General features: G+C 37.5%; 1 protein-coding gene across 3 annotated transcripts in view; it reads left to right on the top strand.

Moving 5' to 3' along the window:
* MME (membrane metallo-endopeptidase) overlaps positions 1-15,479 on the top strand; it is a 148,352-nt gene extending 132,873 nt beyond the window's left edge. For all 3 annotated transcript variants that reach the window (XM_008579682.1, XM_008579684.1, XM_008579681.1), the window contains exons 21-23: positions 2,764-2,859; positions 3,199-3,275; positions 10,162-15,479. In XM_008579682.1, the coding sequence (XP_008577904.1) occupies positions 2,764-2,859; positions 3,199-3,275; positions 10,162-10,261 (273 nt within the window). In that variant the 3' untranslated portion in view covers positions 10,262-15,479. The remainder of the gene's footprint in view (positions 1-2,763; positions 2,860-3,198; positions 3,276-10,161) is intronic.
* The last annotated feature ends 932 nt before the right edge of the window (positions 15,480-16,411 follow it).

The raw sequence follows: 16,411 nt of genomic DNA, 5'->3' as shown, positions 1-16,411 counted from the left end.
GATGATTTTGAGTGCTTCTCTCAACCCTGAGGTAGCCATGTGACGGAGAATGAGTGGAGTCTACCTAAGATGGTACAAGGGACAGGTGTCCCTAGGTCGAACCAAGGCTTCTCTAAGATGAGGGTGAGTGGAATGTTCGGTGAAGTGGACAAGGAGGTAGGGTTGTTTGTTCACCATAGAAATTTGGGGGTTAGAGGAGAGGAGGAGAACATTGGTGGCTGGTCAGGGAAGAGGAAGCATGAGAGCAGTGTAGGGAGAGATGGCTCGTAGGGCCTGTGATTCGACAGTGACCAAGGATGATCAGAGTATGCGGCTTGGGAGAGTAAGCCAGATACAAGGAAGGCTTCCAAAAGAACGAGTCCCAGCTACTTCCTGGGGGACGGTAGATTGCTGCTGCTCGGTACACTTGGTAACCTTTTTTATTAGATGCCAAATATTGTGCATTTTACCTCTTTGGGTGCTGGATATCTTTTGTTTTTCTATATGTGTTCTTGAGCTTTACGCTAGGATACAGTTAAATTCCTCGGAAATAGTTGGATCCTTTTAGATCTTGCTTTTACAGATTGTTAGGTGGGACTGGGACAGTGCTCAGTGTAGGAAAGATTATTCCCCGTTGCTGAAGCAAGACCCTACCATGTGAATCTCGAGGGTTTCCTCCTCACCCTGTGTGGTAGGTGATTGTTCTCCTACCAGTGGGTGGTTTGCTCATGCCCATCTCCAAATCAGTGCTAAGCTGAGTGCTTGAGGGTGACCATCAGTGATCACTGAAGTTCTCTTTCCATGCAGCTTTCTCCTCTTCAGAACCCTGTCCTCGGTGTCCCTGAATGAGATGTCTCAATTCAAGGAGTCCCCTGGGCTCTGAATGGGTTTCTCCTCTCCACGTGTGGCCTGAAAATTCTCAGGGCAATAAGCTGGGATAATCATAGGACTCATGGGCCGAGCCCGTGGCGCACTCGGGAGACTGCGGTGCTGGGAGTGCAGCAGCACTCCTGCCGCGGGTTCGGATCCTATATAGAGATGACCGGTGCGCTCACAGCACTCACTGGCTGAGCGCGTTGCAGCCGGTCTCAAAAAGGACCAAAAAAAAAAAAAATCATAGGACTCATTTTGTTTGCTTACTGTATTAGTCCATTTTTGTTGCTTATAACAAAATACTTGGAACTGGGTAATTTATAAAGAAAAATAAAATTTCTTGCTTATAGTTTCTGAGGCTGGGAAATCCAAAGTCCATCTGGTAGCGGCTACAGTGACCCAGGGGTCTCACATTGCAAGATGATGGAAGCAAAGAGAGCAGAGAGAGAAAGACAGACTTTCCTCTTCTTTTAAAGCCCTCAGAACCATGCCCCTGACCATCATTATTAATCCATTCACTACCGCATGGTCCTACCATCCAATCACCTCTTCAAGGCTCCACCTTTCAATTACCATTATAGGATTTCCCACCCTCTTAACAGTTCACAGTGGGGGCTAAATTTCTAATACATAAAACTTGGGGGACACAATTCAAGTTTCAGGGAGTTTTGGGGCTACATAATTTGATCCACTACACTTACCATCTCTCAGGGATCATTCTCCTTTTGCCTGATGTCTAGTGTTTGTTATGCAAACCATTGTTTTATATATTTTGCCCATAATTTGGTTGTTTCAGTGGGAGGTTAAACCATCTAGTGCCTGTCACTCCATCTTGGCTGGAAATGGGAAGACACTGGCATTCTTAATATTCCCATGGAAATTCTAATATACAGCCAGATTGAGAATCTCTGCTGTAAATCCAGCCAGAGTCTGAGCTGGTGGTACTTCTAGTGAGATCCTTCATCTAGTGCAAATATTTCATTACACTTTGAAAATACATGAATTCTTGCATGTAATTCTTCCCCCCCTCCCCGCCCCCGCTAGATTATGAGCTCCCTGAAAGGGAGAAGGCTCAAGTCTTCCCCATGTCCCCAGCATCTTTACATAATAGAGGCTCAATAAATTTACGTTGATGGTGAGTAGGAGGAAATGAAATATATCGTCTGCTTATTTAATTGGTCACCTTCCTTTGTATTAAATTGGAAATTTCTCAGAAAGTTTGTTATCAGCCCCTTTCATAGGTATATTTAGTAGGGAAAAACTACATTTTTTAAATAGTATCCATAAATCTTTAAGAATTAACATTTTTTTGCCATTCAAGTTACCTAAATTCCTTCCTCCTAAAGTAACTGAGATTAAGTCTATTTTGTCTTGTCTTTAGGGGTCCACAATAATTGCTAATCCTTACCTTTAGACTCATAGGATACTAGGTCTCTAAGAGAGCTCAAGAGAATCTCTTGATTTTTGGCAAGGAGCACTCAAATGAAGTCTGGTATGAGTCCACTTTACTAAGAATACTAACTAAGCTAAATATAGCAATTGCAGACTCCCTTGGCAATCCCTTCATCCAAGTGGCTGAACCTATCCGTCTGTCTATAGAACAACATTTAGATAAGTTTTTAATCACTTATTGAAGTCATTCATTCATTCAACTAACATTTTTTGATCATCTGACATGTGCCAAGCTCTTGTCATCTGCTGGTCAGTATCCTATTCTTTCCAGAGCATTTGTAAATAAATTCTAGTTTTCTTTCTAATCCATGAAATAGTTGTACGTTGCCATATCTAAATGTATTATTATGGCAATTTTGATATAAAAGTTTAATTATTTGGTTAAATAATCTATAGCATAGGTTCATATATAAATTTAGAAATTATAAACATCATGTTTCTATTTTGTTAACTGCCTAGGCCTATCAGAATTATATTAAAAAGAATGGTGAAGAAAAATTACTTCCTGGACTTGACCTAAATCACAAACAGCTGTTCTTCTTGAACTTTGCCCAGGTATTATATCTTTCTTAATTGATAGATATGAAAATCATTTTGAGTTATAATTTCACAGTAAGTTAGATATCACATGCTGAACTTTGTTTTAATCAGTTGTGGCAGAGCATTCGACTTGACTAAATTTCATTGTTATAACAGATTGTCAGATCCTATTAATGATAAATAACTGTTTTTGGTTGCCTATCATTGAACTTAATTTGAAGAGTATGAATGGTTATGGAATGCAGAATTGCAATTTAATTTTCCTCCTCCTCCCCTCCTGCCACAACCCACTCAAACAAATAATTCTTTATTGAATCTGAGCACACTGCTTTGATTTTTCTATTCTATCCCTAGGTGTGGTGTGGGACCTATAGGCCAGAGTATGCGGTCAACTCCATTAAAACAGATGTGCACAGTCCAGGCAATTTCAGGTATGAACAGCAATCAAGGTACTGCAGTATGGGTTCCATTGCTTCCACGTTTGGAATTTGGTTTTTTTCTAACTCTGATTCTATACCATTTAGAAATCCAGTGCTTTTTTTTTTTTTTTTTTTTTTTTGAGGCTCACAGACAGGATCAACAGAACACATCTGGGTAGTTTACACAAGCCTAGCCTTGGCTGCTTTTTTGCTCAGAATGTATGTGTCCCAGGCTCAGTGAGTGATTATTCCAACAAAGATGTCACCTCAGAACAGTGGCTCTATTTAAAGCTAGCATAAAGACATTTTTAAGAGTCTGTGAATGGTTTAGGCCTAGACCAATGAGTTCCAAATTCCAAATAAAAATTTCCATTCAACATAAAGGGAAACTTTTTACTAATTAGAGGTTCTCTAAGATAGAATAACATTATCCTTCAATCTCCAGGAGAGAGAATACTGAAGAGGTAAGAGACTAGCCTATCACGATGTTAGAGAAAGTGCTCTACAGAATGGAAGATTAAGTTAGAAGATTTCTAAAGACCTTCCCAAATTAAAAAATCTAAGAGAAGAATGGATTGAAAGTGAATTACTTTAACCAACATTTGAATGTTAAATCCTAGGTCCTTGTGTATCTATTTTAGGAATGAATTTCTAATGCTATCCTTTCCCAATGTACTATATCACTAATCTCTCATTTGCTGATCAGCAACAACACCTCTCAGGTAAGAAAGTCTGAAAAAAAAGCAAAATTTTGTAGGGTAGTTGGAAGATGGAATTTGTGAATAAAAGAGAACTAATGTGCTAAATTTTAAAAGCCCTACATAAAATGAGAGTGAACATATTGCCCCGATCATTTGCTCCTGCAGAAAAACACATTCAATTATGAAACAATAAAATAGTGCATTTAAAAATTAGAGAATTTACTCTGCTTGTTCCAGTATCAGCATTGTCATCATCGTCATCACCATCTAGCATTTGCTTTAACAGGTCTTTTAAAATTCATTCACTCAACAACTGTTTATTTTATGCCTGTTGTCTGTGTAATCCAAGTTAAATTTAGTCCTGCTAAAATACCCAAATCAACGGCTTTTTAGGTGATGAGTAACAAAAGTTGTTGGATCAATTTAGTAGAGAGCATTTATAATCTCACACAAACCACCAGACAGTTTAATTTGTCAAAGCTTTACCATGTATATCCCCATGAACTAACACATTTATCCATAAAAACCAAGGTAAATTTGAGTAATTTTACTATAATATCTTGTGCATCTGCCATTCTCTGAGAATAAGAGATCACAAATTAATTTTTTGATGGGTAAAGTTTGTTTCTTTTGAGTATTAACATTTTTGTGTTAACCATTGGATTAAAATTTCTCTTTAAAGTACGTCATCTTCCTTTCTGCCTTAACAGAAAACTTAAATCATTTTTATGATGCAGACTATTTTTATGGTCGTTAATTATGATTTTGCTGTTTATTAATTTAGTGAAATCCTCAAAAGCTATATAGTGTGGGAAACTATTCCTATACCAGTGGTGATGCTCTGTGACTTCTCATTTGGGCTTTTTGTTAGGATTTTTCTGTATGTTTGTTTCTTCCCTAGTTCTCTTTCCTGTAACTGTATCGCTGTCTTCAGCCATCCCCTTCTCCATTCTGGTTAGCTCAGAAAAAAATCATGACACTCACATGGTAAAAGTGAATGCAGATTTTGAAATAAGAAAAACTTAAGCTCCAGCCATGATTCCACCATTTACTAACTGTTACTTAACCTCTGTGCCTCAGTTTCTTGATATGTAAAATGAGGATTAATTTATCGTGAAAGTTGCTGGAGTATTAATGTTAATGTATACGCAGTGCCTGTTTTTTATGTGTGTGTGTTTAAAAATTAGTACTGGGGTTATTTTTAGATAAAAGATATGAACAAAATAAGAATACCTATGAAAAATGTTTATGGACTTTGTAACATTTTCATATCAGCTGACAGTCACTTGTTGCTCATGTCTTCTGCCTAGTTTAGAACGTCAGTAATAAATTGCTGGTTAAATGATATGTATATAAGTATGTAACTTTTCTACCCGCAATTTCAAACTAAAAATAGTATTTTATTGTAAATATGTGAAATTATTTGTATCTTTAATTTTTTTAATTTTTTATTTTTTGGTTCTGGCTCCAAAGATGCTTTTTTGACTATTTTTCATTCATAATAAGAGAAGTTTGTGTGTGTGTGTTTAAGGGTAAACGGAATGCCAACCTTTTGTCAAGGAAACTATTATTTTCTCTGGAGGTAAAAGGGATTTCCTTGGCAAAAGGTTGAGGTTACATTTAGTTTTGGAAAAAGGCTGCTTCCTGGCTGTACAAAGTAAAACATATTTTTTAAAGAACATTAAAAACTAATAGATATTGAGTTGCTATTAAAAAAATGTATGTGGTGATTTGTGTGAAAATATTTCTGAAATAGAGGGAGATTTGTAACCTTATGCTTAAATAGACACACTATTAAAAATAAAAGGCAAAATATATCTGATATGAAGCTGAATCTATAAAATATATTTGTTAGGTCTAATCTAGAATTGTGTTTTATTTCCTAACTAAAGCTTTATATACTTTAAAATAAACTTTTTAAATCTTTAATATTTAAAACAAAAAACATTTCCCCTTGAATATTGTAGAAATTGAATCCACAATTTAAATATTGACTTCTTTCTGGAAATCCAGTTTTGGTTAGCCATCCAGAGTCACTTCAGGGAATGGTTAATTTGTTATAATAATATTTACTGTATAATCTATAAATGCTTTTCTAAAGTGATTTAGATATAATATTTCTATGTAATATATAAGGGCCTGATAACTTTTTGAAGCAAGTCAAAACTGACAAAGTGATTTAGATCCTTAGATTGCTCAATATTATTTTCCGGTCAGAAAAAAAGGGCACTTTATAGAATTAATATCACTGTCAAGGCAAGAAGTGTTTTTCATAGCCTAATTTCTAATATTTCTGAAAGAATATTCTTTTTAGTGTTTTATGTAGAAATTTTCAACTAATATGGCTGTTTTGTTTCTTTTTATTCTATAGGTTGGCATGCTTAGGCTCAACTCTTTGAAATACTGATATTTCCTTCATGTACCTTAAATATTAACATTGGTTTGTGATATTTTATAAATGTCAGTATGGACTTTGGTGAGCTTTATAGAATTCCATTTAGCACTTATTAATCTTTAGCTCATACCTAGGAATCTTTTCAGACATTTATTTCTTTATGAATGTATAGTGGTATATATGCTCATTAACGTGACTTTGCTTTGAACGAATTATAAAAATTAGTTAATGATAAAGATTGGGTAGTTTATCCATCAATGAAGCTAGTTAACTTTGTAACCAAGTCATTCATTTAAAAGAAGTAAAAAAGGTTGTCAGAAGACCCAGTAACTGCAAAAAGCCCATTCACTAACTCAAAAATCCAGTTTCTTGCAGGCAGGAGTAGTCAGATATGTTACAGGATATAAAGTCCATTCTTTGTCATATGATATTCAACTCCAGATCTCTTAGATGTTTTTAATACAAGTAATTATTTGCCAAGGGAAAAAACAGCAGCAGTACAATAACTTATTTTATATAATAAAGTAAAAATTTCAAGTAAGTCACCTTAAGAAATAACCGAGTCTTTATTATCTTCTGTTACTAGAAACACAAATACAAGAACTATATAGTATTCATATAGCATGAAATTCATTTAAGTATTCCATGTAATATTAATGAAATATGACTTCACTCTTAGAAAAGGGATTTATTTTATTAATAATGTATCTGCTTTTCAAAGTGGATTATTCATATCGTCCACCCAAAGATTTGATGTTATAAACACCAAACGTTAATTAGAGTCCTAGGAAAGTAAGTGAAGCCCTGGTGTGTTGTTGACCTAATTATTCAGGATCAAATTATCTAAGTTGAAGTGTTTGGATGGAAGGAGAGGAGATGGAGTGAAGATGAAAAGCTGACTGCACATTAGGTTGAGTGTTTCTGCCTTGCCAACTCCCAGTGCTGTTTCTCAAAGACTTTTCTTTTGTGGGTTTTTTTTTTTTTGTTTGATTGTTTTTAATTTCTTTAATGTTTTTAAGAGAAATGTAGAATTAAGTCATAGGTTTGGACATTTTTACTGAAGTACTTATCCTCATATGACTAAGTCTAAGACATAATCCTTTGAAAAAATTTAATAAAATAAAATAAAATAAAATGCAGCTCTCCCAGTCAGTGACTCTCAAATGCTTACCCTGTTGACCAAGGAACTCGCTCCCCAATATGAGGGATGCCCAAGCCACCATGATGGCTGTTCCTTAGCCAGTATCCAGGGCTGCCTGAATTGGGTAGAAGATTGAATTAAATGAATTAAAGCTCCTCTTTAGAGTCGTTGAGCCTAGTAAATTTCTAATTTCTAAGATCTTTTGATTCCTACAGTCACTTTTGACTATGTTACAGAAATTAATTTGTTCTTTTTTTGGCTTTTGAACAACAGAAATTTATTTCTCACAGTTCTGAAGGAAGGAAGTCAAGATTGGGGTGCTAGCAGGGTCAGGTTCTGGTGAGGACCCTCTTCCAGGTTGCAGACTGCAGACTTCTCATTGTATCCTCACATGGTTGAAAGAGTAAATTTGTTCTTGAACATGTAAGATGTAAGAAAGGGGACACTTTTTTTTTTTAATCAAATTATTCAAGCTCTAAGTTCCTAGCCTAATCTGGGAAGTAAGATGAAATTTCAGTAGTTTGTCAGTGTACTTACTTTCTAGAGTTATAGAAATCAGAAATCCAGTCATCACATGGGCATGTAAATTAGAAAATAGCCTCCAATTCCTGCCTGCCATGGTCACTGCTGGGCTCCTTACAGTCTGAGCACTTCATCTGGAGTCAGGTGGCTCCTTTCCTTTCAAGGGTCATGGGTAAGGGCCTCCAGAGCCTGCAGTCTTCACGTTCAGATTCCCTAACAGCCACAAGCCATCCTATCAGAGGTCTTCTCAGGGTCTTGCTCAGAGTGTGGGGCGTGTCCTTGTCATTCACACAACCTGGCATTACTGGGCCCCCGAAGTGGACTTATAGATAAAAATTCCCCAGCTCTGGCCCCACTTCTTCTCAACCCACTCACTCCAGGAAGACTCTTTTCATCTTTAAGATTCCTCTTGGAGTCCTAAAAAACCACCAACCAAAAATGTTTACATCCTCCCTGAAAGACAGGGAGTTGTGGTAGAGGCGATGGAGGGTTACTTGGTGTGTTGCTGGGTGACACACAGCAGTTAGACTTACAGAAGAAAGTCAACATGGATCCCTCTTTCCTGGATTGAGGAGAAGGAAAGGAAATGCTTTCTTTCTCTTCTAGTTGGTCCATAGTAGCAAATCAGTAGCAGAAACACTAAGCGGTATTTTTCTACATAATACCTTAGGGCTCCTATACAGGTGATTACAGTGAGTCCTCTGATGCAAATCACTGTGCTGGGCTCTGGGGGTGCAGCAGGGAGCAAGATATACACAGTGTTCTGCCCTACGAGAGATTCCAGTCCAGTGGGTATGTCAGGAAGTACAGGACAAATCATTTTGTAAATTGTGGTAGGTGCTTCGATAGGGGTAGTACAAGTACGTGGAACTAATTTAGACAGTATTCAAAGAAGGCTGCCAGGGAGGGATATTTAAGCAGAGACATGAAGGCTGAGAAGGAGTTAGCCGTGTGGGGACTGGGGAGGAGCTGCAGGCCCTGACGAGGGGAAGTTGGGTTGGTGGGTTTGAGGAATGGAAAGTAGGTCAGCAAGTTGGAGCCTAATAAGGAACGGCAAGAGGAGGCTGGGAGGGTCAGGACACTGGAGGCCGTGCAGAGGAGTCTGAATTTTCTTCAAGCCTTGGAAAGGTTTTAAGTAAGAGAATTATGGCATCGAATTTAAATGTTCCAAGATCATTCCGATTGCAGTGTGGAGGACAGGTTGGAGGGGACAGAAGAGCTCAGATGTATACACGTTACTACATCTGCTGCATGTGGGGCTTTCTGAAAGTCGGAATGGGCTCCCCTGGCACTTGCCCCAGTCTTCCCACCTCTGCAGGCCACTTGCCTCTGGACCTCCCCCCCCTACCCCAGGTGACCGGGCAGCTGGGCCCAGCAGGGATGGGCTGGTTCAGGGCGGCTGCGAAAACATCCCTCGGCTTCACTGCGCTGACCCGCCCCTCCCCTCAGATGCGGCGTGGTGCCCATAGTAGGGTGGACCGTGTTGTTTTGCCCACTGGGGTCAGAGATAAGAAGAAACTGACATTTTGCCAGCCCTTTCCAGTTATTCAGGCTGAATCCAGTTTCTGATATTGAAGGAGTCTGTTTGGAAAAAAAGAAAATAATTATCTTCCCTACTAAATTAAATCAACAAATAATCTATTTAAAGCCTACTGTATTTAAGTTATTGTGTGAGCCCTTTGATGATATAGTGAGAAATCATGATTTTATTCTTTGACCAAACTCTTCTTAAAATAATTGCACCTCCAAATATGAATTATTCATTTATTTTACAAACACATACAGAGTGTGTTTAAATTAACTCCCTGTGAGAACCTTAAGATGCAAGTACTATTACTATATGCATTTTACAGATGAAGAAACTGAGGCAGAGAGGCCGTGTCACCAGGATGCACACTATGCAGTCTCTCTCCAAGGTCCGTGCTCTTAACTCCTGTACTTCGTTACCTCTCTATTGAACAAGTCTGTTAACGAGAAGGATCTGACTCATTGTACCAGTTGTTTTAGTTTTTGTTTCTTCTTTTAAACTTTAAATTTGAAATTCACTCTCTTGGCCTTCATAGAGATTCTACAGGGTTCAATGCAGTATGGACGTGAGTATCAAATGCAGATGGTGACTTTTTTCTGTTTGTTTCAAAGGATTATTGGAACTTTGCAGAACTCTGCTGAGTTTGCAGAAGCCTTTCAATGCCTCAAGAATTCATACATGAATCCAGAAAAGAAATGCCGGGTTTGGTGATTTTCAGAAGAAGCAATGCAGCCCTTGACTAGACTTGCGGACACCGCAGAAGTGGGGAAGTGTCCAGCCGAGAGAAAATGGCCCTAGCAGTCACTTTAGTTTTGGGGGTAATTAACAGAGATGAGAACATCATAATATAGATGAAATTAGGTTATTCTAGAAAGGGTACGGAGGGAGGAAGGGGTCCTAAGGTCTATCAAATCAATCACTTCCCACTGTAAATGCTTATTTCTAAAGATAATATTTTCATTCATTTCTGTTTCTCATATGGTCTGCCGGTTTGATGTTGTCCCTAGAAAACAGTGTCAACCCCTTGAGGTAGACGGGATTTCTAATCAAAGGGAGAAAGAAGATGTTGAAGAATACACCTGGGCATCAGAAGCACAGCAGTGGTGACATGACATTTAAAACATGTCGCTGAAGCTCTTTTACTTTTACTTGCAACATGTATCCTCCTTCAAAACCCTTCCAAAGAATCTTATGCACATGGGGCCTTGGGGCTTATAGTTGTAAACTTATTTTGCCGTGCCTCTGTTACTCATTCTGCAACCATGTTATTTTAAGCACTCAGGCAAAAATGAATGTTTATTGTTGTACCTGCTTTGACTGATACTGAGATTCTTTGAGGACCCTTGCAATTTTCTAATCAATTTCTTGCTCGCTCGCTCTCTCAAAACTTGGCCTTTTTAAGAGATTTTTGGTAATGTATAAATAATAATTTTTATATTTAATTAACTACATTTATGACTAAGTAACTGTTATTATAGATGATGATTGAACATTGAAGTTTCAGACCAAGATAAAGAACCAAGTGATGTAAAGTGATGTAAAGGTGAAAATGTGAGACATTTTAAACTTATCAATCATATTGATGAAAAGCTTTAAACACAAACTTTGGGGCAAAAATTGGCATTAGACAGTTGTCTAGAGATATGTATTACTTGTGGTTTACAAGCAGGATTTTCGGCATTAAATCTGTCCCTGACGGTGGCTACGATAGAAGGACAAAACTACATCTATGTAGCGCTGCGTCTGCTTATCTTTTCAGGTTTGCCATGTGATGGAAACATTTTGATAATAAATTGAAGTTGTGAGCCATTACTCACCAGGTTTGTGTGCCAGCTGTCTAGCTGTAGGAAGTGCATTTCTGAACAGCAGTGAAAGGCCTCTGGTGGATCTGCTGCCTCTACAACTCTCAGGCCCATAGAGTTCTGAAAGGGGACTGTCTAGTCCCTGATAGGAATTCCTCTCTTGAGACTTTCATGTTTCTCTCTTTTCCTGTCCTATTGGCTAGTTTAGTTCATTTCATTACCTGATTAAGATTTTACAAAAGAAATGCACTTCCAAAATTCTTATTTTTCCCAACAGAAGATGAAAGTGAGGGAATTTTTATCCAAAATATAGGTGTTGGTTTTGCTGCTTCTTGAAAACTGCCCATATGCCTTTAAAAAAACGTTATTGAAATATAACATATATACAGAAATCGCATAAAGCAGGTGTACAGCTCAATGAACTCACTCCAACTGAACACAGCCCCGGAGCCAGCACTTATAAGAAACAGAACATTATTAGCACCCCAGAAGATCCCCTTATCACTTTATTTTTCCAAAGACAACTACTGTTCTGACTTCCAATATCATATACTAGCTTTGCCTTCGCTCTTTTTTATATGAATAGAATTAATCATTCTGTATGCTTTTGGTCTGGCTTCTTTGTCTCAGGCTTACACGTGTGATATGCATCTATATTGTTGCATTGATTGTGGATCTTTCATTCTCATTGCTGAATAATATTCTATTGTGTGAGTGTACTCCAATTCATCCATCCCTTTGTTGTGGGCACTTGAGAAGTTTCCAGTTTGGGCTGTTACAAATAGTGCAATGATAAATATGCTTACATATTACCATCTTTACTTGAGCCTTTAATGGACTTATTTCCCCTAGTCCTTCTGAAAATTATTATACATATTGAAAAGATAGTTTCAGACTAATATGGATATCCTTAGCCTTTCCCCCTTTATCACAACCCCCATTATCACAGATAATCCAAGTATACTTACATCTATATTTCCTTAAAATAAACTTAAAACATACATAAGTGATATTTGTTGTTGCAGTAATAGGAGTTTCCAGCTCTGAACAAAACAGCTATTTCTTCTGAGTTCTTCTATTCCCATCCTGTCAGAGTGGGTAAAGAGTGACTAGTACAAATTATAAGAAGCCACTGGATTCCCCACTGCTAGCTCTCTCAAACATCAGGTTCCCATGCCTAGGGAAGAGCAGCTTTCCAGTGCCTAGATCCCCACTCTCTAGACATGTAAGATTTGCTGAGGTGAAGGGTAAATCAAAGTCAGCATGGTGAAACCTCTTTATCCCTCACACATCCATGTACTCTTTTTGAGGCATATGGAGGCTTATGATCGCTCAACCACCACCAGTTGTTTGGAGTTGTCACATCAGATAAGACATATCTATAATCTCACTCATAAATCTAGTTCAACCATGGCTGAGTTCTGGTCAAGGAAAGAGAGTTTAGCAACTGAGACACGATGGGTTGGGAGCCGATGTCACTAAAGAGTGAAGATGGAAAGAAGCTCTTGGCAGTACCTGTGGATAAGGTGTCTGCCCCTATAGTACAATGTCCACATGGATTCTAGGTGCAAGGTGGAAAGGATGTTATCCTGGGAGAAGAGTCCTTGTTCTGGTCCTATTCTGCCACTACTGTCAAGGGGTCCTGGGGCATTTGCAATGTTTTTTTGGATCTCTGCTTCTGCCACCTAAGTAAAAGAGAATTAGATTCTATCAGTGGAGTAGGTGTCCAATGCGTTCCCCCAGTAAAGAACCACTCAGCAAGATAATCTCAAAACTCCCATTTTAATGCCTGTGTCCAATTAAACCACATTTTAGTCCAAAGAACAAGAACCAAGGATTTATTGAATTTGGGTCTGTGCTGCTGTTCGTATTAGGAGTTTAGATGGGGCAAAAGCTGGCTAGTTTTTTCAAAAGTATGTATCATTTCAGTTGCCACAGAGGGAGCTATCAAAGTAGAAGATGCCTATTAGTTTGGAAAGAAAATAAGACTCCACTCTGTCAAAGATGGACAGTCAGAAATTTATATCAGGTTCCAGTCTCAAAATACAAAATAAAAACATTTTTTATACTACTGTTTTTATGCCTAGTCAACTCTGTTCCAACCTCCCTGTAAACCTCCACCCCATTTATCTCTTGAAAAATGTTAAGACTAAATGGAGCTTTTATGTCTGTGTGATCTTACACTCCTGCTAACTTCAAGTTGAATCTTTTAAAAATGAATGATAGAAACTATTTTGCCATTATTTTGTTTGTTTGTTTTTACCACCCCTTTTTCCAAAGATAACCATTCTTTGCTGATTGCATTTGTTTTCAGAAGTGAAGTGAAATGGTTGCCAAATGTTATAGGAAGTTGCAAGCATTAGCAGATGATTTAGAGAGCCAGAAGTGAATGTCTCTCTGCACTGTCTCTGGGCTGAGGAACTTGACCTTTTGGCTGATCAGTCAAAAAGAGGAGTCACATCTGACTGGTGTCAAAATGACACGTTTCTTGCATTCTAATCTTTTCTCTAACAATTTTTTTAAAGTTTCAGCTCCTTTGTATTTTGAGTTTTCTCTAAAGCAGTGAAAAACACTACTGTCATTTTCAACTTGAGACAAAATGCTGTGTTCCTATTTTGTTTGATAGAAAAAATCTTCTCAGTTGTGCAGAGGAAGCGTGGCAGAAAAATAAGCATTTCTCCTACTGGAAATGATGATGGGTCCTCAGCTTGGGAGTGTGGATAAAGATTGGAAAGTCTAATGTTTATGTTTAATTTTTATTCTCCTGAATTTCCTTTCCACTCACAAACTAACAATTTTTGCAGGTATCAGGCATATTAACATTTGATTGCATTCCTATAAGTGTGCTTGGTATATCTCTAATCTGATCATCTCAAATTATAATACATCCTAAACATTTACTCTATGTGCAGGAAGACACATATGGGGTCGAATACCTGGTTTATCATGTACCTTGGTGTAAATCATTTACACATGCCATAAATGCTCTATGTCCCTTGAAGTACAGCACCAAAGAGGTAATGCTAAGATTTTCACGGCAGCTTTATAATACCAAAGAAATAGGGATACAAAAACTAAATAGCAGAAAATGTTTAGATTTGTTAAATGAAAATACAAAAAAGACACAATGTTGAATATGCATTATCATTTCAACTATATTAAAGTACGGTTACATAGAAATAGAGTTGGAAGAATAAATTCCAAAAATTAACCCAGGAATATCTCTAGGTGGTAGTATTGTAAGTGATTCTTTTCTTTTTTTGGTTTTTCGCATTTAAAATTTTTCTGTAATGGGAAAATGTTACTCTTAAAAAGTAGTTTTCAAAATGTTACATGGAGGAAAGGCAGGAAGTATGGAAGGGAAAAAACGACCAAAAAAGAGAAATATAATTTCCATGAATTTAAGGTTTGTTAATTCATTTAAGGGGCTATTCAGTTTGGTGTCTCAGGCAACTTAGACCCAAGGGACCTGGTGCAGTGGATTTTGGTCAAGAGTCTCCGCCTGTCCCTCAACCCCCTTGAACCCCCCCACAGAACAGGCCAGATCTCACAGTCAATGAGGTCGGTTTGACACTGCTTAGTACAGAGTAGAGGAAGTTGATGGACCTTCCTCTGACTTTGCTTGAAATGGTTCTGTGAGAACAAAGCATGTGCTCTAGAGGGCTTTTGGAGTTTTTTTCTTGAAAATGCTAAAGGGTTGACTAATCCAGCCACACTCTCCCACCTGGTATATCCTCCAGACAAACACCTGGCATTTGCCAAACCGTGACCAGGATTAAGGATACAGCCTATGTCTGTGCAACAGAAACCAGCAGATCATATGGTGATCAGACCTAAGTGTTTCACCTGGTAGGCACCGTGGTTTAACTGGTGGTCAGATGCTAAGATTTAGAGGTCGAATAGGGAGGAGACAGAAGGTTACAGCTAATCCCAGGTGACTCGCTGTTTTTATATGCTTGCTTGTTAAACTTTGGTTGCAAATGTGAAAATTGAACTTACACTAGGTTAGCCAAGACTGGAGATTTTGTTGATCCACATTACAAATACAGAGTAACTGGGCCTTCTTTCCGTATGTCTATTTTCACAGAATGGCTTTCTCCAAAATAAAGCCATGTTGGTCAACTATACCCAGGCTCAAAGATTCTCTACTTCTTCCTCAGAAGAACAACATTCTAACTACAGTACACACTTGACAAGTCCTAGGGAAAAAAAGCAACTGAATTGACTCATTTTGGAAACATGCCCACCCCTGTGGATAGGACATAGGGAAGTGCGGAGGTTGTACAAATTGTGAACTTTGATCCCCTGTGGAGTCAAAGGGCAGTTTCCCCCCAAAAGAAAAGTACTATTGCTGGAAGAGAAAGGAAAAGAAAGAGATGACCAGAACACCAGTAACTTCTCCAATGCATCGCAAAACATCTCAGTTTGGATTACATTGTGCATATTCAATTTTGAATAAATGTCATATGAATTTTAATTTTTGTTTAACCAAAATGAAGACATTATGCATTTTAATTAGATTTAATATTTATGAAAATTAAGTCATTGATAAAGGAGGGTAGGACGGAAGAGCAACAATACTTATTATTTAGTGTGAGTGGGCACATAATTCAGGTTGTTTGTATAAAGTTTACTTTTAATATATCTAACCTGTGAAGTTGATGTTAGTACCCCAATATTGCAAATGCTGAATTTGGGTTTCAAAAGAGATTAGCTAATTTGCCCAAATTCACACAGATGGTAAATGACAAGACCAAATCAAGTTATGCTGAAGTCCAAAATCTATTGAAATTTGTTATCAAAGTTCTCTCTATATCAGTATAAAATGAATTTTAACATATCAAAATTAACTCATTATTTATAGCTAAAAATTCTCGGAACATATATCTCTTAAGAAAAATAATGAAAACAATGTATTTTCCATTTTCTTTATTACTTTATACAGCCTTTGTTATTTTTAAAAGAACAGTATTTTAAACAATTATATCAATAGACATTTATTGAACATTTGCTAGTTCAAGATACTATGTTAGAAGCAAAAATAAAAGTAGTTAGAAAA

The sequence above is a fragment of the Galeopterus variegatus genome, unplaced genomic scaffold (genome assembly GCF_000696425.1).
Source record: "Galeopterus variegatus unplaced genomic scaffold, G_variegatus-3.0.2 Scaffold1937, whole genome shotgun sequence".
NCBI lineage: Eukaryota > Metazoa > Chordata > Mammalia > Dermoptera > Cynocephalidae > Galeopterus > Galeopterus variegatus.
The sequence above is the reverse complement of the archived record's forward strand: the minus strand, read 5'-3'. Positions and strand labels throughout refer to the sequence as shown.